The 23,780-nt window shown below is 44.4% G+C and overlaps 1 protein-coding gene across 2 annotated transcripts in view; it reads right to left on the bottom strand.

The window, feature by feature from the left end:
• chd3 (chromodomain helicase DNA binding protein 3) overlaps window positions 1–23,780 on the bottom strand; it is a 40,107-nt gene that overhangs the window by 9,739 nt on the left and 6,588 nt on the right. For both annotated transcript variants that reach the window (XM_076725518.1, XM_076725517.1), the window contains exons 9-39: window positions 22,698–22,979; window positions 22,377–22,580; window positions 21,696–21,919; window positions 21,300–21,431; window positions 21,112–21,205; window positions 20,810–21,001; window positions 20,512–20,712; window positions 20,178–20,315; window positions 19,475–19,596; window positions 19,216–19,389; window positions 18,599–18,740; window positions 18,131–18,262; window positions 17,799–17,916; window positions 16,450–16,574; window positions 16,133–16,364; window positions 15,653–15,837; window positions 14,359–14,536; window positions 14,066–14,152; window positions 13,357–13,442; window positions 12,769–12,902; window positions 12,534–12,678; window positions 11,548–11,710; window positions 11,260–11,423; window positions 9,950–10,133; window positions 9,759–9,863; window positions 9,546–9,677; window positions 8,533–8,641; window positions 6,983–7,115; window positions 4,821–5,016; window positions 3,812–3,975; window positions 3,360–3,486 (exon numbers count right to left, since the gene is read on the bottom strand). In XM_076725518.1, coding sequence (XP_076581633.1) covers window positions 3,360–3,486; window positions 3,812–3,975; window positions 4,821–5,016; window positions 6,983–7,115; window positions 8,533–8,641; window positions 9,546–9,677; window positions 9,759–9,863; window positions 9,950–10,133; window positions 11,260–11,423; window positions 11,548–11,710; window positions 12,534–12,678; window positions 12,769–12,902; window positions 13,357–13,442; window positions 14,066–14,152; window positions 14,359–14,536; window positions 15,653–15,837; window positions 16,133–16,364; window positions 16,450–16,574; window positions 17,799–17,916; window positions 18,131–18,262; window positions 18,599–18,740; window positions 19,216–19,389; window positions 19,475–19,596; window positions 20,178–20,315; window positions 20,512–20,712; window positions 20,810–21,001; window positions 21,112–21,205; window positions 21,300–21,431; window positions 21,696–21,919; window positions 22,377–22,580; window positions 22,698–22,979 — 4,804 coding nt within the window. The remainder of the gene's footprint in view (window positions 1–3,359; window positions 3,487–3,811; window positions 3,976–4,820; window positions 5,017–6,982; window positions 7,116–8,532; window positions 8,642–9,545; window positions 9,678–9,758; window positions 9,864–9,949; window positions 10,134–11,259; window positions 11,424–11,547; window positions 11,711–12,533; window positions 12,679–12,768; window positions 12,903–13,356; window positions 13,443–14,065; window positions 14,153–14,358; window positions 14,537–15,652; window positions 15,838–16,132; window positions 16,365–16,449; window positions 16,575–17,798; window positions 17,917–18,130; window positions 18,263–18,598; window positions 18,741–19,215; window positions 19,390–19,474; window positions 19,597–20,177; window positions 20,316–20,511; window positions 20,713–20,809; window positions 21,002–21,111; window positions 21,206–21,299; window positions 21,432–21,695; window positions 21,920–22,376; window positions 22,581–22,697; window positions 22,980–23,780) is intronic.

Raw genomic sequence — 23,780 nt, 5'->3', positions numbered from 1 at the left:
ATCTAAACATCTCTGAACACGAATGCACATGCAGAGCGCAGAGTGTGTCTGGTGAGCATATGCTGTTACCAAACTAATTATGAGAAAATAAATTCACAAACTGCCAGCGCAGGGCTCTGACAGACTGCAGGCGAGCAGAGTTGGACGAGAGGCCAAAACAGAGCAGATTTTCGCTTTTTATTTTTTACGATTTTAATTCTAAAGCTTTTAAGTCAATAAGTAATGAGAGGCACAAGGACTTCAAAAGGGAAAATAAACATGCCTGAAAAAGAAAATACTCCTCAGACAGGTTTGATAACACTCCAGACTGTGCTTTACTGTTGCACAATGTACTGCTGAGCTGAGTAGCGAGGTTTTGAGGTTGGACATGTTAAGAGATGAAAATGCCTTAATATAGCAGCGCAGCACGTTTGTGTTTGATTTTGGTAATGTCTATTTCAGGTGTCTATCTGGCAGCCACATCAGAAACTCTGCTACAGATGTTTTTTTTCCGATGTGGACTCCTTTCTGGATTTTGAAGGTTTCACAACTTAAGCTGCTCAGGGAGATAAAGCGTCTATTCAAAGTGTTTAATCAGGTAGCTCTTTACTCCACGTATTCCACCACTATATTGAAATTTAAGGGTTAAATAACACTGACTCGACCATAAAACTGCAGTGCAAAGACATTTTCCTGAAATAGTCAATTCCCACAGTCAGTCATTTTTGATGAAGCCTGAACATTTTTTTAATTTTCTCTGCTAAATGCTTTTCCACAACAACATAACCATAGAAAGATGGAATTCCACAGATGATATCTTTAAATAGAACCAACATTTTGGACGGGTTTTGCCCATCATCAGCGCAACTTGCCAAATAATCAAGTCCAGATCTCTACAGCCAGATTTGTGCTCCTCTGTCGCGGTGTCGTGGAGGCTCTGTGGCTTTCCCGGAGCTGGTGTGCACCCTCTCCAAAATTTAACGACACTGAGGCTACAGAGACCACAATAACAGTGATTAGTGAGATTGGTCTGCTTGTGTTTTCTCGTACATGTCTGATGTTGCAAGAGATTATCTATAAAAAAAAAGAAAAAAACTCTCATTTTTATAACCCTGATTCCAAATAAGTTGGGACACTGTAAAACAAATAAACAGAATGTGATAGTTTGCTAATCCTTTTTGACATTTACTCAACTGAAAACAGCACAAAGACAATATTTTTAATGCTTTACCGTCACTGATTCTTGTAAATATCTGCTTAATCTGAATTTGATGCAGCAACACGTTTCAAACAAGTTGGGACAGGAGCGACTAAAGAGTGAGAAAGATGTGGAATGCTCCAAAAACACCTGTTCATCCCACAGGTAAACAGGCTCATTGGTAACAGGTGATAGTATCATGATTGGGTACGAAAGGGGCGTCCTGGAAAGGCTCAGTCGATCACAAGCGAGGATGGAGAGAGCTTCAGCTCTTTGTGAACACATGACTGCAGGAGGATATTTCTACATGGACTCAGGGAAACTTCGTAAAATGTTGTTGGCAAACACAAAGTTGTGAGACTTGCAATAGCTGCATTTAAAAAGAACAATCAGAATTGAGGCTTTTTATCTGTGTCAAGCTTCAAAAACACTGGATCCTTTCCAATTATTTCCCACAATGCAACCCAGTCCTTCCTTAAACCCTCCTCGCCTGCTAAACACCGGCATCTTTCACACTCCACAACCCCAGTTCGTGATGCAAGCATCAATATTATCGGTTATCAAACTCCAGTTTTTGCAGGCTGAGCAGTACTTCTCATGACGACTTAACAGAACTTCATACGTGTGCCTCTTTAAACATGGTTAATTTGATAAGTTAGCAAAGGCAAATTCTGCTACGAATCTTTGCAGAATTATCCTTAATCACCAAGCAAATGAAAGAATGTACCTTCAGGTGTATAACGAATACAAAACATGACCTTAAAACTGCAGTGCGGAACTTTTGTCTCCCCCTTCTGGCAGTGAGATTAATTACACAAACAACATGTGACGCCATGGGCTCTGCCACACTACTCGATGCTGTAGCCTACGCTGTTGCTACCGCTGTTCCCCAACCAGTCGCTGGTTGACGTAAAATGCCTCACATCTGATGAGCCAGCGAGGAAAAGTCACCACAGACCAAATTTAAAAACTACTATCACAGCATATTTATAGCAAGTATAAAGCAGGAATTTTGCAAAATTGTCCCAAATGTAAAACTCGTGTAGGCACTGGGTAAAACTCAACTATTCTGGAGCAAAAATCAGTAGGTGTCAACAGGTGTCAGCAAACGCATTTTTATGTCTGCTTGGAAATATCCCTGACTCTCTCAGACAATGTGAGGAAGTCGTTCAATCGCTTTTAATGCTGCCAGGGAAAGCCATCATGGTGAAGTGGGTCGTTGATGACCCTCCTTCTGTTTCCATTTGGAAACGTCTGATCTCCGAGGTTGCGATTTGGACTCGTCTTTTTCTGCAGAGACGGAAGAAACCGTCGGACTGTCTGGGAGTGAAATGTAATCTGGATTTAAGTGGAAGACAAGTGTGGACAAACGACTGAAGCGGGGACATTTGGCAGATATCTGATACATGTAATTATCATGTAATTTGACCATATTGTGTACCTTATCACAAAAACGAGAGAAAGGAGAGATTGAACTGGCAGCGATGCTTAACGAGCGCTGTGTGAGCTCGCCTGGAAAGCGCTCGAGTGCAACAAACGTTCACTTGTAAGTAAAAGTCCCGCACTACAGCTTTAGCAAAGTACTAACTCTACTGCTGCTGTGCTCCAACAATCAACAGGTTAAATTCTCTGCTGAGCTATAAAGCGGCTCCCGTGCCAGAGGCGGCTACAGTGAGATTGCAAAAACACCTCCGCAAAGAAGCATAAATCAGGCCTGAGCTGCCAGCTTGCCAAGTGTCAAACAGATCAAACTAACTGGTATTCTTGTATAAATTACCTTGAATACTATAATTACAGGATGCCTTGATGCCTTTGATGTTTGTCATTACTGATTGTAACTCATTCACCTCTCTTTCTCTCTCTCACACACACTCAGACTCACAGACAGAGCACCCACACTGGCCTAATGTTCCCTCCTGACTGACCGCTTGAGTAGCTTCCACTCCAGATAAAACATTTCTCCGCACACAAACAGTATATATTTAAACCTGCCAGTGGTAGCTCTTCAAATCAAAACTGTATCAGCTCACACATTTCAACTAAAAATGCCATTTTTTACAGCTAAGCCTTTAAATAAAGTGAAAAAAATCCAGATATCTAGGGCATCCCATAAACAGATTCACCTGGTATTCATTCCCCAAAAAAAAACAGGGCTTTCGTCACTGGAGCTTCAGACACTGACCTGATATGAAGGATCCGGGTGGCATCTGGCTGTAGTTGGCCCCTCCCATGTGCAGGGCGCTCGGCGGGGCGGGGGTGAAGGGGGCTCCGTAGTTCTGAGGGGTTGCGTAGGGTCCTGGAGGTATGGGCTGCACAGAGGAAAGGAAGTTCGTTTTCAGGAATTATGTGCATGCAGGAAGTGATTTATAGAAACAGAAGATATAACAATAGGAGAAATAAGAGAAACCACCTTTAGGTTACATAAGCTGACAAAAAATAGAGAAAAAAATCTGCTGACTAAACAGTTGAGGAGTGAAAAATCACAGGTCGGTGACAAGATAATGGGCCCTGTGTTTTAATTGGCCGTCCTCCATCTATTATTTTTCCACTGAGTGCAGGCAGCTCGAGCAGGTTTCAACCTGTGAATGTGGCTGTTTTCTTAAGTGTGTGTGTGTTTAAAAAAAGGCTGCTGACCGGGGGTGTGTGCGTCTCGGTGCCCTTGCTGGCCAGCCGGCTGAGGATGCTCCTCTCGGACATTTGCAGGCGGGCGGCGATGGGTGGGACTCTGGACAGCGTGGCCGGTAGCCGGGTCACGTCGGCCTTCATGTCACTCAGCAGCTCCTCCAACTGGTTCAACACTGCAATGACAACAACAAATGCATCGACAGCTGCAGGCTGGCTGGAACAAAGTCTGGATGCTCCACTTCGAATCCAAATTTTCACGCTCCTTTTGCACCTCAATCATTTGATGCTTTATCTGGATATGTTATTGATTAATGCAGAAACTTTTGTCTGTTTCCTTCTGAAACTCACGCTGGTATAAATTCAGTATAAAAGTTATTGTGATATGCATGTTGCTTTTTAACATTTACAAGGTCTGAACACTATAAATAGCTTGTTAAAAAGTCTCATCTTTATAGAATTTCTGGGCTTTTAATTCCCCAAAAAAACGCAAAACATTTTTCGCTCTATTTTTACAAGAGGTTTCGGTTCCCATCCTCTGTTATCTCGCCTCTCTGTCATCACGTCCCTACATGGACTTCGTCACTGATTGGAGACAATTTGATAAAAATGTTTATGAGAATTCATGAAGTTCAGGGGCGTTACGTGCAGAAACACAAGGCAGGAACGGTGGCGCACTGAGCATGTTATCCTCTCGACAGAACAATATAAACATGGACAGACTTGCCAGGGAGCCAGAGAGGAAATGTTTGGAGCTATCACTTAACACGGTGTAAGCTTATCTGCCTGGCTTTACTGAAGTCAGCTTCAGGCAGAGTGATTTGGTGGCTGCAGCAGGAAAGATTGATTGCGCAAACGACGCTGTGCGATGTGCTGATGAATATCTCTCTTTTTATTGTGCGCCTGCTGTTATCTGTCTGCCGATCTGAGGCTCACTGTTTGCTTCTTGCACACACACTGGATTTGTGTTTTTAATTAACTGTCCAGACAAAATGACTGGCATCATCCCATCAGCCCTGACCTTTGTGCAGGACAGCGTTGGCCGGCTTGTTGCCCGCCAGCGACTCCTTGCTGAGGTGCTGGTGCGACTCGGCGAGGCACTCCACCTCCGCAAAGCGTGCATTGAGCGCCATGGCCGGGTGGGTGGGGTCCTGGGTCATGTTCAGGTAGGCCGCCCGTCGCAGCTGCTCCTCTATCACCAGCGCCTGCTCCAACAGCTGGACGAGAATGAAAAGGCATTCAAGTCAAATGTGCATCTATTGTATGACACAGAGGCATAAACTCACGTTTACAAGCCCGGCTGGTCTGTAACGCCTCATGCCAAAAGTTGTTAAAGGCAGGTGGAACATCTATCATTAGTAAGTTCAGATTGCAATAAACAAAGTGTTTGATTCACACTGTGTCCCAATTCCAGCCCTGTTTCAGCAGCTAGTATACAAGAAATGAATTCACTGTCTGTTCTGGACTAAAGGGCATTAATCAAACTGCGACTCTGGATTTAAAAGCAAGCCTCACATTTATGCTGCTATTTCAATTTCACGCTTTGCTAATACTCATGTTCTTTTTGTGGAAATGAACCACAGTCATTCACTTGTCATGTTCAGTTGTGGCATAATTTTGCTGCAAAGCTTTGGTTAGATTTTATGCATCTTGTGTGTATTTCTACAAGTGTATTTTGAATATAAGAACCGAGAGATGATTCTCATTGTGCAGCAAATGTTATGAACTTGAAGGTAAATATTTCATTCAAAAATGTGGAATTAGTGAATGAGTATACTTTTGTAAAACCCTAAAAATGACACAAAAAACAATAGAAACAGTCCAAATCTTCCCATCGTCACCCTCGCAAACATAGACAATTCTTTTCATTTTACATGTTTTTCCTGTCTTTTATTTTGACATACTATGACTGCACCTTCCATGTCTATTATTTGACAAAATTTACATGATAAATGTAAAATGCAAACACGAAAAAGGGTTTTAAAAAAGTTAAAACAGACACAGAAACCAAAGATTTCTAACTGTTCTGAAATTGTCCTCAGCTGTCTCACCACTATCAACAATTTGTTGTAATGTTTCACAGCTGTGCGAATTTCCATTGTGCATTGCATTGTGGGATACCACTTTCCATCAACAGCACACTCAAAAGTGTTTTTTCAGTGAACCTTTTGAGCTTACTTCCATTTTTCCAGTGTGAACACATTACCTACTTAAAAGCACCTTAGAATGAGTATCAAGTGTGGAACAGGGGCACAGGTCCATACCAAACACTGGTGTTTTTTTGGCAGTAGGATGAATTTATGAGGATGTACAATATCTATGTCGCCAAGAAATAATGAAAAACAGCGGCGGAATGAGACAGATAAAGATGTGTGCAGAACAATGACAGCAGATTAGGCAAAAGAGTTATTTCTAATGCATGGAGATCACAGAGGAGCTCAGTGTTTTGTTGACAAGTAGATTCCTGAACTGTTCTGGCATTTATCAAATCAGTGCTTCAAACATTTCAGTCGCCTCAGAGCATGAGAGACTCTATATAACTTTAGCTCCTCCCCTGCACAGCTGAAGTCACTGATTGCATTGAGAGGTGTTCAGATACGATTCCTGATCTGAATGACAGCAGAGAACAAGACAAAAAGCCGTGCGTCCAGTCAAGAAGTACACTTCCGATAACTTAGCGAGAGAGATAAGGAGAAACAAAGGGCGTAAAAGAGACCGAGATACAGTAAATGAGGATGTTGAGGGCAGGATCTGAAACATGTGAGCCGCTCAAAAACAGGATGAGAGCTTTTCCAGAAGTGCAGCCGTCAGCAATACCATCAAGCCAATATGTGGGTCTAGGGGCATCTGTCATCCGACCATCAAAGAAGTCACATGATCGAAGACGCTGCCAAATGTTACTAAAATAGGTCGTTTGCATAAAAGTACAGCTGGGATTTTTTTTTTTGATAGAAACCAAGTTTTGTCTGCTGCTCATAGTCATAATGTTCTGATTGATTCTGCCAAGTTAAGACAGTTTTATTTAGGCAAAGTTCTTGTACTTAATGTTTGAGAAATTTGGCTTCTTATTCTAATAAATGTTATATCTTGTCAGGTATTAGGGGAAAAAAAAACTAAATAAAACAGCTGAATCTAGTGTCTCTACTCAAAAGGTGAAGCAGCTCCAGTTACGTCTTGTCTTACCTTGAAGCGTCGAGCCAGGAACTTGTTCTTCATCTCCAGGAAGTTGCCTTTATTCGCCTGCGACTTGAAAGGCTCGTTGACGATGGCGAACTGGGGATCGTTCTGGATGTCCTGCCATCGGGCGTAGCCGTGACTGGCACAGGGGTCAAGGGTCATGTAACACTTTGTGTAAAACATAGCAGAAACTAGCCAGCTTGGCTCTGCCCAAAGTTCAAAACATGTTATTTTTCATGGTTTTACTGGGAGTTTGTGGTTTTACAAGGAGTTACATGCTGTAACTATTTCATGGAATATTGTTAGTTTTTGTGGAAAAATATGTTTATTCCATTTCTTACCATTAGCATGACATAGCATAAAAGCTAGCGTAACGCTCAAGGAAAACAGCCAGCCTGGCTCTCGTCTAAGATAAAAAATATGCCCACCAGCACATCTAAAGCTCAGTACGTAACATTTAGTGTCTTGTTTGTTAAATTTGTACACGATTAGAAATATAAAGGTGACAATTTGTGGTTTTATGAGGAGTTACGTGCTATAACTTCATGGAAAAGTTCTCTGTTGCAGGTGTAAAGGCACCATGGTACCAAACCCGCCAATTCCTGGGAAGACAAACTACAGCATGTAGCTTCCCCAAAACAACAAACAGTTGTTTTTCTATTTTCTATTTATGTATGGATTGAACAAATGAGATACAGTGACCTTTAGAAAGTGCTGATAAGCCTATTTTTAAAACTTTGGACGAAGTCAAGCTTGCTGTTTCTTGCACATTCCAGTCAATTATGCTAAGCCTGGCAAAAAGCCTCCTGGCTCCAGCTCCATACAGTTTTAGGAAACATGCTACCTCTCCTCTTAGCAAGAATTAGGTGAAAGGACCCACTCTCATAACTGTCCACTCAATACAGAGTTACAGCTAGCAGCCGGTGGGCTTCACTAACCTGCTCTGCTAACCTGCCTCTTTCTGAGGGTAACAAAGCCCTCCAAGCAGCACCTCTGAAGATCACTAATGACCACGTTGTATCTGATTAGCTTAAAACGTTCATAAACAGAAATGTCAAAATGTCTTCTTGGTTGCCTGTTTTAGGCAACCAACCAGGCCAGCTGTTTACCGCTGTTTACTGTCCTCATGCTAATTAAGCAACAGACTTGAGAGTGATATTGATCTACTCATCTACTAAATAAGTTTATTTCCCAAAATATTAAGCTATTCCTTTAAGCTAAACACTGTTTTATAAGGGTGATTCATTAAATTTTTCATTTCCTTAAAATACAAAATTGCTGTTTTTTAGCACATAATAGGTTTCAGGCAGATTCTGATGCATTTCTCCCTTTTTATTTCAATCTAACTAGTTTTATGTGAATGCTGGATGGCCTTAATTACCATAATAGAGGGAACAACATGGACTAAATGAGCCACTACATCAGCTTCCAGCAGACACAGTTTACTGTTTACTGAGCTCTGGCTGGCTTGTTGACTTATTACGCTGGGCTTCTGCCGGCTGATAGAAAAATAAACACACCGGGGTCATCGCCCGGGCAGCCGCTGTCAAGGATACATCACGATTCCCGCCAGCAGCCAAAAGTCGTGTCGGCGGTGCCAGATCTCGTTCATCTTCCCCGAGGAGATGGCAGCCCGCTCCTCGTTCTGCCAAAGAGTGTGCAGCTCTGCGGGGTGAAGCCAACACAAAGTAAAGCTGAGGCTGCTGGTCTCAAAGTGCTTAGCTAGCTGAAACCTGGCTGCAGGTGTTTCCACAGAACAAAGAGCTGTTCTGGGTTTGTGCTCAAGGTGAGGCTCATTTTGGCTCACGGCTGCCTTCGTGCTGAAGCTCTGGGAAGCGAGGGGAATGGTTTTTGTATCAGTTGTGAATTCTGTGTTGTTTAGACTACTTGGTGGCTTGTTTGGACAACTTAACAAGTTATTTTCACCTTCTCACCTTTCTCTCCTCATCTTTCAGGGATCCTCTAGTATTTTTATTCAGGAAAAATGTTGATCCTCCCAATCCCAAACAATGTGTCTAAGCTACATTACATTGATTTTTGAATAAGGCATACAGATCTTTGTAGATCTAATAGACAGGGATGCATTTCTTGCTTAAAATATTGCAGTACAGAATAAAATTGCCCTGATAACATCTGTTTGGCACTTGCAACTAAAAAGCCGACGCTGTTCTGATCTGTCGTGGGTTCTTCAGGTGTCCTGTTGGTGATCCTGAGATCTTAGGAAGGTCTTTGCAGAACTGACAGTGTCGCCACTTGAAGAGAAAACGAGCATCCAGGCCTGAAAACACCCTTCCCAGGTGTAATCACCTCCACTTTAACAGGAGGCCACTGCTGCTTGTCAAACTGTGACTAGACAACTACGATTATTCTGAAAACTCCCGTATATCCAACTTTGTGGTTAATAATCCTGAAGGTAATTGAAGCTGACTTTAATGAATAAAGTGCCATGTTGTTGATTATCGCTGCAGCAAACAGTTCTTTTTCTTATTATTTAATCTGCTGACTGTTTTACATTTACAAATACACAACTAGCAAAACCAAATGCATTGCTGGGTAAATCAGTACTGACCAGTGAAGCCGCCGTCTGCGATGTTGAACATAAAGCGAGGTCGCTCAACGGGAGGCTTCCCGTTACCCTTAGGCGCCTCCTCCTTCGCTGCTTTGACTTCTTTCCCAGCATCCCTTTCACCCTTGACTTCCTCTGTTACAGCAAAGGTATCATTTAGCAGAAAATGGAGCTTGTGTTTTTACGGCAGCATAGATCACAGACGGTGAGACGTACCTTTCTTCACGTCAGCCACCTCGGCTTTATCCTTGGCATCCGTCGCTTCTGGCGCTGTGGGTGTCTCTTTGTCTTTTTCCTTCTCCTCCGCCGCCTTTTCTCCATCTGCAGGGAAAGCCACTCCAATTTACATCTAAGACAACTTGCTGCATTGCTCCAGGCTACGTTCGATTTCATCCAACTGACCGTACCTGATTTCTCTTCTTTGACCTCTGTGTCTTGCTTTGTTTCTTCTTTGCTCTCCTCTTTTTTCTCCTCTGTTGGAGTGTCACTTGTTTCTTTCTTCTCCTCCTGTTTCAGGTCGCTGCCTTCCTTGCCTTCGGTTTTCTGACCAGGGGACGCATTGTGTGATGTCTCCTTTGTCGAAGAGGAAAGCTATGGAAAGTAGCACAACAGACTTGGTCTCTTTGTTGTTGTATGGTGAAATCTTTAAATGTCAATCAGCTTTAAGGGTGCAGTGTGCAGGATTTAGGGGGATCTATTGGCAGCAATGGAAAATAATAGTCCTAAGTGTGTTTTCTTTAGTGTAAAATCACCTGAAAATAAGAATCATTGTGTTTTTGCTACCTTCGAATGAGTTCTTTGTATCTACAGAGGGAGCAGCTCCTCTTACATGGAGTCCACCATGTTTCTACAGGAGCCCAGAATGGACAAACTAATGAATGACTCTACAAAGGGCCTTGCACCTTAACAGCCACCGTAGGGGAGGGTGAGGCGAAGGGTGTTAAGGTGGTTGCAATCTGTGCCTTCACCAGTCGACGCCACTAAATTCTACACACTGGTCCTTTAATGGAACTGAGAACAACTGTAAAACTTAATTATTATTCATGATTGATGGCCACACTGTTATTCAGTTTATTAAATTTGCCGCTTATTCTATTTGTGGTTTATCAAACAGACATCATCATCATCGTTGTATGTTGCAGACATTTCGTCTTTTATTCTTTTTATACTTAACATTTTGGATGACCATTTTCCAGAGCATGCTGTAATGGTTTGCTTTGTGTTTTTCTACCTCAGGGGCAGCCAATATTTTCTATTGATATGAAAATGCCGCCATAATTCCATTTAAAGCATGGTTTCTTCCAAGCCGGCGCTGTTTGCCACACAATAACAATGTCATTTTTCATTTTCATGGTGCATGAAAGTGAGCAGAAAAACCTGACTGGAAGCAAGAAAGACACGCAAAAACAATGGCATGCCTCGGGAGAGTGTTGAAAGTCATGCGAAGTATATGGGATTTGTGGCAAAACACATAAGAAAAACAGAAGAATGTGACTTATTTATCTGTATCTCTTGCATTAGATGTAACTCCATCTGCGTCTCTTATTGATTAAATTGAGGTTTCACAAAAGGGGCCAAAGTTTTGCAGAGATACAAAAACAGAAATGTTAAAGAAAACTTTAATTAGCCTTAATTGGCTGATTAGGAACACACTAATTGGACGGGATGAAGACGCTTTAGCTGTTAAGTGTGTGCTGGTTTGAGGACAGTGTCCCACCTCCTCAGGGTCTGCGGTCCTGTTGCCGTCCACCCCTTTCCCCTCATCCTTCTCTTTGTCCTTCACTTTCTCCTTGTCAGACGGGGCTTCGCCTTCCTCTTTGTCCTCCTCCTTCTCCACCTCTTTTCCGTTCTTTTCTGGCTTGTCTGAAGGAGCAGGGGTCGCTGCAGGTGTTATAAATAGACACATAAAAACACACGCACATTGCTGTAGGTTGGATTGAGCTTTATCTGGTGTCCTTTACATGGAGTGCCCCCTGCTGGATCTGGTGAACGTATGTTTGGGTACCTGGCTTAGAGGTGCAAGGTGTGTTGTTATAGCTGGCATCGGGGGTGGGTGTGGCGGTCTTCACGGCAGGGGAGGAGGCCCTGGAGGAGGTTTTGTCTATGCTGACCTCGGGCTTGAGCTCTGGAAGACTCCACCGCCCGTTGATGTGCTCAAACTCCTGGATCTGGACACACAACACTCAGCAAAATAAAAAGCTTGGCACACGCGCTCTTTACCTAATACCACCTTATTTAAACTCACCACCCACATGCCCTGCTCGCCTGGCAGTATATCATACATTCCCCCTGGCACAGACAGCAGATCACGATGTCAGCAGGTTTCGACAAGTTGGACTGAGAACTGGATTGAAGATGTTTGGATAAATTCAAGTAAACTGGCAAACAGAGAGTGGTAGGCTAATCAGGAAATCTTTCAAGATGTCAGGGTAGATTTCTTCACTGGAAAAAGACGTTTTAGTCAAGACCTAAAGACTACACTGCCTTAGAGCTTATTGAATTTAAGACATCTTACTACTTACGGACCCTGCTGATGTGGAGGCACCATATTAAAGCTATAATCCTTCAGATTTTCATGAAAGCAAACCCCGTTTATGATACATTTTATGCACAGCATGTTTACAGCAATAGCCATTCAATGTCTTTGCTTTCAATAATTATCTCTCTACAGGGCAGTTTTCACTGGTCATTGTGTCAATGGCGACACAGGAAACAACAGATAATACTTCAGGGAGTGAGGAAGGAAGTCGGTGAATGTGACTGAAGGTAACGTGAATCAAACTTCTGATGAGTCACGTCAGATGGATTTCATCAACAATGGTGGTTGTTTAGCAATGAACTCCCATGATGCCACGCTACTTCACGACATCATCAAACTATGTCTTTAGCTTTCATTGTTTTGACTGAGGGACCCCAAGCAGCAGATATCACATAGTCTCTTAACTTGCTTCATTTGTCTTGACCTAAGATGGCGAGCGGCTTTGGTCTCACCTTCTTCTTGACGAGAGACATGACGCCGATCCGGGTGAGGACCGGCTGCCGGCACAAGCCCTCCCTCGGCACGCCATCGGCGAACGTCTCCGCCCCGTCAGCCACCGGCTCGCATAGGTGACGCATAAAGAGAGACACGTAAGCTCTGGCAAAGCAGAGGACAAACGTGTGGTTAAAGGACGGATAGAAATGGAGGAAGATCTGAATAATTTCGATCAGCACAGTTTTTCCTTACTTGAATTCTTTCTCAGTCTTGCCCCTGAGGTCTCTGACCAGCCACTGAGAGGCGAAAGCGTCCTGAGACGGCATGCCCCAGCGCATCACTGCGTTCAGGAAGGCCTTTCGCTGGCGTGTGTTAAATCCCAGCACCTATGGATGGAAATGATTAGATTTCAGATAATCCTGAAGGGAGCTGGCACTGTCTGGACGGTGAAAATGCTGCCAGTCTGTTTAAATGCGCCTGCATGCGTGTACAGCCTGGAAGTGAGAAAACTTTTTTTCATTCATGCATTTCTCAAACGCCCCAAGGCCTTTTTTTGAGTACATCTGATTACCTAATAAATCTAAAATAAACTTGAACAGCGCAGGCCCTCATAATCACGTCCGCTATTATCAGGATGATGAATGAGCTTGGACGGTTCAGAGCTGTCGGAGATGTAATAGCTCCAATCTCCAATTTAAGACTGTTAGATTGTTAGAAAAATATCTAAGAGCGCGAGTTCAACTTGAAACAAATCTGACAGATTCCAGTAATATCACAACATAATAAAAAAAAAAAACACGCAAAATGAAAGCAGAGCTGGTTCCAGAGCGTTGTACAAACCTCGAGGTTGCCTCCCACTCTGGCCAGAAGAGGAGGCAGAGGTTTATCTTTCTCATTCCTCAACTGGCGACGCGACTGCCTTCGACCTGCGGGTCACAGGAGGCCACAGGCAGTCAGGATAACGTCTGTTATGTGTTACATTAACACATATTCTTTAACGAGTTGCTTATTAGCATGCGTAGTCGTAGCCTGTTTGCTCTTTAGTAGTCGTTATAAAAACATGTTAACGCTTAATTCTTAAGTTATTAAGATCATAATTCATGTACAACGACTTCCTTACTTGCTACTAATAAGCACTAAACAGGAGGTGATTAAGAAAAAACTGGTCATGCAGATTAAGGCATTAATGAGTGCTTTATAATGACTTATGAAGCGGCAATATGCTACGAATATGCATGCTAATAAGCAGCTAGTTAATGGTTGGTGTTTGTAGATCATTAGAACATTCAACCAGAAACTTCTGAAATGCTTCGAGTGTTTTCCTCTGACTGTCAGAAGGACGGGGGAGGAGGTGGAAGGAGGTTTGCATTTTTGGCCATCCGACTCGTTTGACTCTGCCAGGCGACTGTAACAACTAAATCAATTTTGACCTGTAATTCAACACAGACCCGATGAGCGTGCGTGTGCGTGTGTGTTACAGCAGGCATCGTTCTGTGTTCACGAGCCGCACAGCTCGGTCTGATGTCTCTCTTTCGCCCTCTCTCCTTACCTTCTGGCCGATCGTCAAAGTCCTCGTCCTCCTCCTCGGAGCCCACTGAATACTCGGACTGGTTATCTGAAATGTCAGCATGCCACTCTGAAACAGCACACGGTGGTTTGTCAATAGGCCAGGCCCATTCACTTCCACTGTGCAATAAATGACTCAAACAGAGGATGTGTCGTCTAAAATCCTATTTCTACTAATATCATATGATTAGAATAATAAATATAGAGTCCTCTTGAACATGATCTTGAACTACCTGACGGGAGTTTAATGAGCCCGTTATGGCTGCCAGGCCCTACCTTGGTCTTCCTGCGCAGCATCGTTGTAGTTGACCGGCTTGCGGTTCCTCTTGCCTTTACCCAGTTTGCTCGCCAGGTCCTCTTGTTGCTGTTCGTAGTGATGTCGCAACAGCTTCTCCCAATAATCCGGATCCACGTTCTCCTCCTGCTTGATGATCTCCCGCTCGATCTCCTCGATCTGGAGCATCAGAGGAGCACACGGCAGTTAGAACTTTAAGTTTTGAGTTAAAAAAAACCTCCTTTGCTGCAAGTTAAGACCCTGGTTGTTGAGGATGATTCTTTCATACCCAATCATGGTACTATCATCTGTTACCAATGAGCCTGTTTACCTGTGGAATGTTCCAAACAGGTGTTTTTGGAGCATTCCACATCTCTCCCAGTCTTTAGTTGCTCCTTTTTGAACTTGTTTGAAACATGTTGCTGCATCAAATTCAGAATAAGCAGATATTTATGAAAATCAATGAAGCTGATGAGGTAAAACATTAAATATATTGTCTTTGTACTGTTTTCAGTTGAGTCTGTTTTGTGGTGATTGCACTGAACTCGGTGCGTTCTGTCTGTGCTGCATCTTTCCACCACAACAACACACAGACTTATTTTCCTGCGTCATGAGGCAACCAGGCCGGCGGCACCACCTTTCTGCAACTACCATTTAGTTTCATTATCCGTTAATCTGCTGATTATTGTCTCGATTAAACCAATTCATCGCTTGGCCAGTAAAATTTCAGAGGACATGTTCACATTATCCAACAAAAAGTCCAAAATGGGATTTTTACATAATCACTTGACTGATGATTTCTTTTCATTCATATTCAGCCCCACATGAAATCTGTGAAGACACTACACAACCCGAGTGCTGCTGGCGCGTATGTGTGTGTGTGTGTGTACTTCTGAATTTAGTGGGTTACTGGAAAAAAAAAAAAACCTTTTTATCTCTCTTTCTGTCAATTTCTAACTCAAAGGGGCTTATGTTATGTGTTGGAGGATAAAAACGGCTGCACTTATATTGTACTTTTATCCAAAACAGACCATCAGGAGCCCAAAGATACTTCAACATGTGCACCACCCTTATAAACAAAGACAGATCATGCCGGATCTGAAATCGACATGATTTGTGAACATGCATGTGAACCTGGAAACAATCTGGGAGTCCAACTGTCTGCTTTATCTTAGACTGTGTAACTATAGTGTGTGCACTGCACTGCAGTAAACCCCCACTCCTCATCCACATCCAAGGTTAGGAAACTCCTGCTTAAACTCCTCCATAACATTTTTAACACCCCCTCCCTCTCACCTTATCCTCCTCTCGGACCATGTACTGGGCCACCTTAAAGGAGCTGAGGTACTCGTTCATGTTCTGGACGTCCGAGTCGTCCGTGGCGTCTTGGCTTCGGTCCAGCAGCCTCTCGATGGCGGTGCTGTCGTAGTGGATCACGCTGCCCTCGTCCTCGGCTTTATCCCTCGAGCTGTTCTTCATACCTGCCGCGCGTGGGGTCAAAGAAGCGGAGACCATTTTGTGCTGTTCTTCCAGACAAATTCAGCAAATGCAATTTTTCTTGTCAACCAGCTGCACCGTCAATAAAGCCACAACAAGCCAAGCGTGTCGGCCGGCCAAATGTGTCGAGATGAGAGGGCGTTAAAGTGAGTGTGTTTGACAAAATAATTTCACGCAGGTGGATCAGCCTGCCAACTCGTCTCCATTAGAATCAATCTCACAGCAACTTTCACCCAAACTCTACTGAAAATCCCCCCCGACAGTGAGAAATAACCCCACCTTCTCCTTCATCCTTGAAGAGCTCTTCTGTTCCAAACTTGAGGATGTCGTCCAGCTCCTGTTTGGTCATGGATCCAGCTTTGGACCCCAGGCCCGGCCGGACCACCAGGTGGGTCAGCATCATCTTCCTCTTGGCCACCTGGGTGATGCGCTCCTCCACGCTGGCTCGCGTCACAAAGCGGTAGATCATCACCTTTCTGGCCTGCCCGATTCTGTGGGCTCGACTGAACGCCTGCAGAGGGAAGGATAAAGCCAGCAAGTGAAGCTCAGATCGTACCGAACCGCTGCCTTCGTCGGCGGCTGCCGGGCCGTCGTACCTGTATGTCGTTGTGAGGGTTCCAGTCGGAGTCGAAGATGACGACGGTGTCTGCTGTGGCCAAGTTGATGCCTAAACCTCCAGCTCTGGTGGAGAGCAAGAAACAAAAGTGACAAGCACCAGGAGCTGCAGGCAGAGACAGAGCGACACAAACAGACAGTAGCGTTAATTATTTCTCTTTGATGACAGAATCCTGCTGATACCTGCTCTAATCCAGATGTTTTCATCCATATCCTGTAATATTATGTGGCTGTTCCTCTGTACAACTGCACAATTATTAGGGATCGGAAGATAAGATTTTATTGACACCAATGCCATTATCGATGCTGCCTATTAGTCCGATCATGATCAGTTTTCTGTGTGGGGAAAAAAGAAGATCTGCACAGGTTTTCAGCATCAACGCACCTGATCTGTTATCTCTGAACACATGCATGTGACTCAGGTGTGCAGAAGATCCACTGTTTACTTGCTCGATTCCCATCCCAGGCAGTTCTTTCCCTCATCATCAAACTTTTTTCAGGCCAATACTCTTCTTTTTTCCATCTGCACTCACCCTTATGCTACTGTTCATTCTGTATAATTTAATACCAATTGTTGCCAACCACTGCTTTGTGATATAGCCAAGCTCCAGATTAAAAACAATCTCAGCATGCGACCCAGTGCCGATCGTCGTCTGTAACTCACAGACATCAATAATTGTTGTGCCTGGTGTGAAAGCTAAATAAATCTCAGGAATCTGTCAGCTTGGCATCAGTTAGAGCAACTGATTCTCAGTTCTGATCCTGCTGCCTGACTCCTCGTGTCCTTCTACCAACTACCTGAACCTCCATCTGCTCAGCAATGCAGAGCAGCAAACTGTGAAGTCTAAAAAAGCCCAGCTCTTAAGCACACAAAGGAAGCAGCAATGCAGTACTGATGCAGTATTTGTATTATGATCCCTCTTCATTAGGCGTTTCTTTTGGATTGAGCTCGCTGTCCCTGACTAGCATTTAATTCCAGGTATTAATATACATTCATACATCCGTATACATGTTCGCAGTATATTTCTGCAGGTTGTTTTACATTCAGTTGATAAAATAACTGCATCTATGAGTGTACATGTTAGCCCGTGTTAGCAGGAAGTGGGAACTCTTATTGTGAAGAAACAGGAAGTTTGGCTTTTTTGATCAAGCTTGTCATGAGCATGAAGTTTGGTAACTTTAAACTTTTTCCTGTGGGGTAAAATGTATGACTTCTGCCACTTTGACGGAGCTGCACCAGGCGATGAAGATGTAAATCCTACTGGTGACCAGTCGAGGTCATAGAGAACTCACTGCACCTTTAATGTCAGCACATCGTCCAGTGTCTCACCGTTGAAGCGGTCAATGGCCTCCTGTCTCAGCGCTCCTGTGATTCCTCCATCAATCCTTTCATACTTATAACCTTCATGGTCCAAGAAATCTTCCAGCAAGTCCAACATTTTAGTCATCTGTGAATGGAGGAGAGGAGGAAAGCCGGTCATGTGAGTATGCTTTCATCTACACTTGATTACCCACAGCTGGAGTCGGTCTGCTGCTGAGCCTTCTGGAGGTGTCGTGGGACTAATTTAACATCTGTGAAGAGAGGTGTCCATCTGGTGTGCGTGTGAACATACTCGCCTGTGCTTGTGCTTACTGTGTATCTGTGTCCATGTGAGCGTGTACCTGTGAGAAGACCAGTACTCGGTGCCCCTGCTCTTTGAGTTTTCTCAGCATCTTTTGCAACAGCATCAGTTTCCCAGAGGCCTTCGTGAGGGCCGACCCCTCGTAAGCACCGTTTGGTGTTTTTTGGGCTTCCTGCAAAAAACATGCAATGAGATATTATTTTACTGTCTGCACTTGAAATGAATTAATGAAAATGATGTGAAGCCTCATAATAAATAAATGACAAGGACCGCCTGCATCTCAAAAGTCTTCTAAGTACAAATGTGACACAAAAAGCACTACTGAACATGACCACCAGGTGTCAATGTTCTGCGATTCAGCAGTAATTCAAAGCAAATGGATTGAAAAGAGGTGAAATACCAGCAAATAACGGAGGACTTAAACCTCCTGTGTGATCAGACAGAAGGTCAACTGTTTGGATTTATCATCAGAAATGATGCAGCGCTGATTTTCTTTGTCTGCTCTCACCATGGAGGCGACGGGGAAGAGGTAGGGGTGGTTGCAGCACTTCTTCAGGTCCATCATGATGTTGAGCAGGGAGACCTGGTTTCCTCCGCCTTTCGAGTTCAGAGCCTCAAAGTTCTTGGTGAGAATCAGCTTGTAGTATTTCCTACATTTAAATACATAAAGACGAATGATGAAATGATGAAATGATAAGTGTCGTATATATTAAACATGAACAAGGTAAAACAATGACTGCGACAAACATTGGTGAGTTTTCAATGAACGGCTGAAAAGTAAAAAGAAATTGTCTCGTTTTCTACTTCAATATTAATGATATAAAGAAATTAAAGGGGCCAACTGCTACACAGGCTGCTAAATGTAAGTATAAAAATCATTATGAATCCCTTTAAACTACACGAATCAGATGCAAATGGTGCATTTTTGCATCAGTTGTCAGGCTTTTCGAATACTAACAGCTAATTAACCACAGTTTATCTTGTCTGTGGGTAAAAACGGGTCAGGACTGGTTTAAAACTGGGCTGAATTTCACAGGTAAGTTGATGCTGGCATATAGTAATGGAGGAGGAGCTGAAGGAGCAGTAACAGCACGGATCCCCCTCAAACGCTCCAGCGTGTCGTACTTCTGCATAGGGCTCAGCTCCACTCTGACAATCAGCTCGGTCTTGGCGGGCATGTTCTTGAAGACGTCGGCCTTCAGCCTCCGCAGCATGTGAGGCCCCAGCAGGTCGTGGAGCTTCTTGATCTGGTCCTCCTTGGAGATGTCGGCAAACTCTTCCAGGAATCCCTCAAGGTTGCTGCACAGAGAGATGGACTGGGTGAAGGCCTGAACACTGAGATCCTGGTTCAAGTGTGTGTGTGTGTGAGAGGGAGAAGGCCTACTTGAAGCGGTTGGGTGTGAGGAAGTTGAGCAGGTGAAACAGCTCCTCCAGGTTGTTCTGCAGAGGAGTTCCTGTCAGCAGCAGCTTGTGGTCGATCTTATAGTCGTTCAGACGCCTGAAAAACTGCAAAGGCAAGAAAAGTTAAAGTCCCTATCAAGCAATCAAACATCCGCAATTATTTTAGTCCTCTTCTTCTCATTGGATGTAAAGACAAAATAACATACAGTTACAATGTATCTGATATTTAATGCATTCATGTATTCATTGGCATTGTGGCTGTCATTATCAATGTAATAAGAATTTTCTTAGAGCTTAGAATATATATATAGTTTATACATATACATATATATTTATGTAATCACAATTGGCTCTAATGGTAACATTTATACAAGAGCCCAACTGATACGTGTAATGTTTTTAATGATTTGTAGTTTTATTGTTTGCTTTCAGTTTATGTACCCGGGAATTAATTACTTTGGTATTCAGTGTTGCCATTCCATAGTTTGTCCATCTGAGGGCGCTGAAGTCTACTTTTCAACTTTAAGGGCTCTATCAAAAATGTTTTATACTGAATTACATCATGTGTTTTTTCTAACTCAAATATCTCTCTCAGAAATACAGACTTAACATATTTAGGCTATTGAAGTGATATTACAGTGTGTGAACGCTGGCACACACACACACACACACAGTAGCCACAGTACCTTGGACTGGTTGTTCTTCAGGCGGTGAGCCTCGTCCACCACCAGACAGGCCCAGTCGATGGACTTGAGCGCCGTCTGGTCGATGGTCACCAACTCGTAGGAGGTCAGCAGCACGTGGAATTTGATGGGAGCTTCTCTCTGCAGGAGCAGCGGAGGGGAGCAGGATGTAAACAGTATATGCACACTTACATATACAGTACATGTTATGATGGTTGTGATGTTTGTGTGCAAGCAATTTTGTCAATGCAAACAAAGGCTTTGCATAAGATTCGACTGAAAATGAAACATCTGTCACATCTGTTTGCCCTCTCCTCTCCACATCTTCCCTCCTCACCCTCAGCTTGAATGCCTTCTTCCCTCCTTTGACAGCCGTGTCGTCGAAGGAGAACTCGTTCTCTCTGATGATGGCTCGGCTGTCCTTGTCGCCCGTGTACGTCACCACGTAGAAGTCGGGCGCCCACATCTCGAACTCCCTCTCCCAGTTGATGATGGTGGAGAGCGGAGCGCTGACCAGGAACGGACCCTTAGTGTGACCCTGAGCGACAGAGGAGGAAGAATTCACGCAATCTGTTAGTGTCAGCCTTCACAAGGAGGTGAAACAAGACGATATGAGGACCGGGGGGCTCCAGCACCTCTTTGAACAGCGAGTAGAGGAAGACGATGGTCTGGATGGTCTTTCCAAGGCCCATTTCATCGGCCAGGATGGTGTCTGTGCCCTGAGCCCAGGAAAACCGAAGCCAGTTCAGACCCTCCAGCTGGTACAGGTGCAGCGTCCCACCCGTCGACGTGACAAAGTCCGGCTGCTCCTCGTATTTTATCGTAGGCTGGGAGGACAGAAGGAGAAAAGACTGTTGGTGTTTTGGTGTAAACACAGACAGGAAACAACTATAAATCAGACTTCTCGATACAGAAACCACAGCTTCAGTTAACCCACATCAGTGACCGGTGAGGCAGGAGACTCCTCTTCGCCCTCCTGGTTTTTGGTCCTCCTTCTGGGTTTGTCTGGGTCCTCCTTCATTACTGCGTCTCTGTTGGACAGCAAGCCATCCCCGAGCATTAATCACCCATGTAGGAACAAGTGAGAAGTCAGTGGGGGTGGGATGCATTTCCAACAGGTCCTACCTGTGTCTCCAGTAGTTGCTCTTGTAAACTGCGAAGCCGGGGATTTCCAGGTCGTCCCTCTCCCAGGTGCACTGGTCGTAGGTCAGGTCTCTCCACTTGACCAGGTAGTGGTAAATCCCCTTCTTGTCCACACTGGCAGACGGGACAGTGAGTGTGTGATTGGCATGTTTATAAAGAGCAATAAATCACATTGGCTGACCCTGGAGGACAACAGTTCATTGGATAGATTTTTACACCATGAGACAGGGTGAAATACTTAAATACTCTCACGTGTTACTTTTAAAGAACTTTAACATCACTGGTTAATTTAAGTAATGGAATAACCTTTGACACACACACACATACACACATAGGTGCAGACACTGCATGTTCACACACCCAAACAGACGCCCTCACCTGTGGTTGATGATGCGGTGGATCATCATCCACTCAGGCTTGATGCCATACTTGTAGTACTTGTCATCCAGGATGGCGTACTGGGGGTCCTTGGCCCTCCTCTTGCTGCTCTTTCCCACTCCGTTCTCGTCCTCTCCCCCCGACCCGTAGTCCAGGCTGGGAGGCTCGTCCATGTCCGTCTTCCTCTGGTAGTTTCTGTACATCACTGAGTGGTAGATCTCCAGCTGGATGGAAGAAGAGGGAGAGAGGGAGGAAGAAGCAGCTACTGGATTAACATTTTGAGTAAAACTCGCTGTTGACTGTCTTTATATTCCTTTCAGTGACCTCTTCAATGAATCACATCTGATGGCTGAAATACTGTACGAGTCCAAAACAGACGAAGACACACAAGATGAATAAAGTTCTTTTGCCAAACTGAGGATGCACAGGTTTGCTAGTTTCCAGCCTTTTTGGCTTGTGAGCCTTTAAAATAAAGTAAAATAAAGCTTTCATATGAACATGACTTGTGAGTACTTGAACTGAGGAGTTATTTTCCTCTTTGGATTGTTTCATCTGAAGGATTTTTCAAGGCCTGTCATGGTTAAACTATCCAGTATTTCACACGAAAAAAAACAGTTTCTCATCTTCTTCTTCTTGGATTTATCACTTAATCCATCGCTCCGCTGATCGTTTCTCTCTCACCTGCAGCTCAGTGATCCAGGTGCAGTGCCAGTAGGACTGCCCGGTCAGCTTGACAAAGAACTCCCTCTCGGCTCTGCCCTTCATGGGCGGCGGTGGGGGGGCGTCAGGTGGGGCGTCAGGAGCTGGGGGAACCGGGATGGGAGGCGGAGGCTCACCCCATCGCCAGTGAAGGATCTTCTGGACGCGTCCTTTGATTGGTGGACACTGGGGGGGGAGACACTTATTAGTTAGTCCCTGGGAATGTGTACTGACACAGCTGAGTCTGTTTGACACCCAGACATCAGACATAAAGAGCAGAGAGGTAAACCAGAGGCAGCTCACCGTGCAGCGCGGACACAGCCACTCTCCGTTGGGGATCTCCGGCAGCGGCGGGTTCAGACAGTGGATGTGGTACGAGGAGGTGCAGGTGTCGCAGCACAGCAGCTCACCTCCGTCTTTACACACCCGACAGAACTCCATGTGGTCGTCATCCTCCTCCTCCGCCCCGGTGGGGACACCCACCCCGACCCCGACCCCGACCTCTGATATCACTCTGTCTTCGCTGTCCTCCTCGAAATCCTCAAAGTCCTCGTCCTTCGCTTCCCACTGGATTCCCTCTTTTTCCTGGGAAAGGAAACGTTTGATTGATTGATCAACGTCTCAACTGAGTTTAAGAACACAGTCAAAGTGGCCCCAGGTGTTTTCTTATTGGCGTCGAGTAACTACAACCAAAAAACTAAGTACAAGGAGGAGAACTCAGAAGCTGATCGATTCTCGGACCACCTGCCTTCCATCACAATCACAGCAGAGATGCACTTAATCAAAGCACGCGACTGGCTGACCTGAACTACCTGACTTATGCAAAACTACTCCAGCAGAGGGCGATGTCAGGAGAAGTTAAGCATATTTGTGGTCCTTTTCCTGCACCAATGACCTCTTTAAGAGTAGATTTGGGTATAACAGCATTGCCACCTCCTGCGTTTTTCTTGTGTTTTAGAGTTTTTGCCATAAATTTCTCTTCCACGTGTTGTAAGTATGTTGCACACTCTGTGAAACTGTCAGGTAAGATGCAATTTAACCAGCACGTGCACACAAAGTCTCCACCAAACACCTGGACAGTCGACATTAAATTCACAGAGATTCAACCCGGGCAATGAGCTGACAGCGAACAACTAGACTCGCAACACAGTTAAGCCTTCAGAATAAACTGATTCAATCATCATGTTCTCCATGTAGTGGCTTTAAAGACTGCTCAGCGGTGATAAAACAGCTCACTGTGTCACGGTAACCAAAAAAAAAAGAGCATCAGGGTTTTTTGTGACATTACTGAATAGATCTACACCCACAGCACCTCTTCAGGTATCTGTCTTTGTCTGGGCAGGATTCTGAATCTCTCCACCGAGATGTGCGATGCAGCTACAAAGC

This window comes from Chaetodon auriga, chromosome 24 (assembly GCF_051107435.1).
Source record: "Chaetodon auriga isolate fChaAug3 chromosome 24, fChaAug3.hap1, whole genome shotgun sequence".
Lineage (NCBI taxonomy): Eukaryota > Metazoa > Chordata > Actinopteri > Chaetodontiformes > Chaetodontidae > Chaetodon > Chaetodon auriga.
This window is presented reverse-complemented; position numbering and strand designations above follow the sequence as displayed.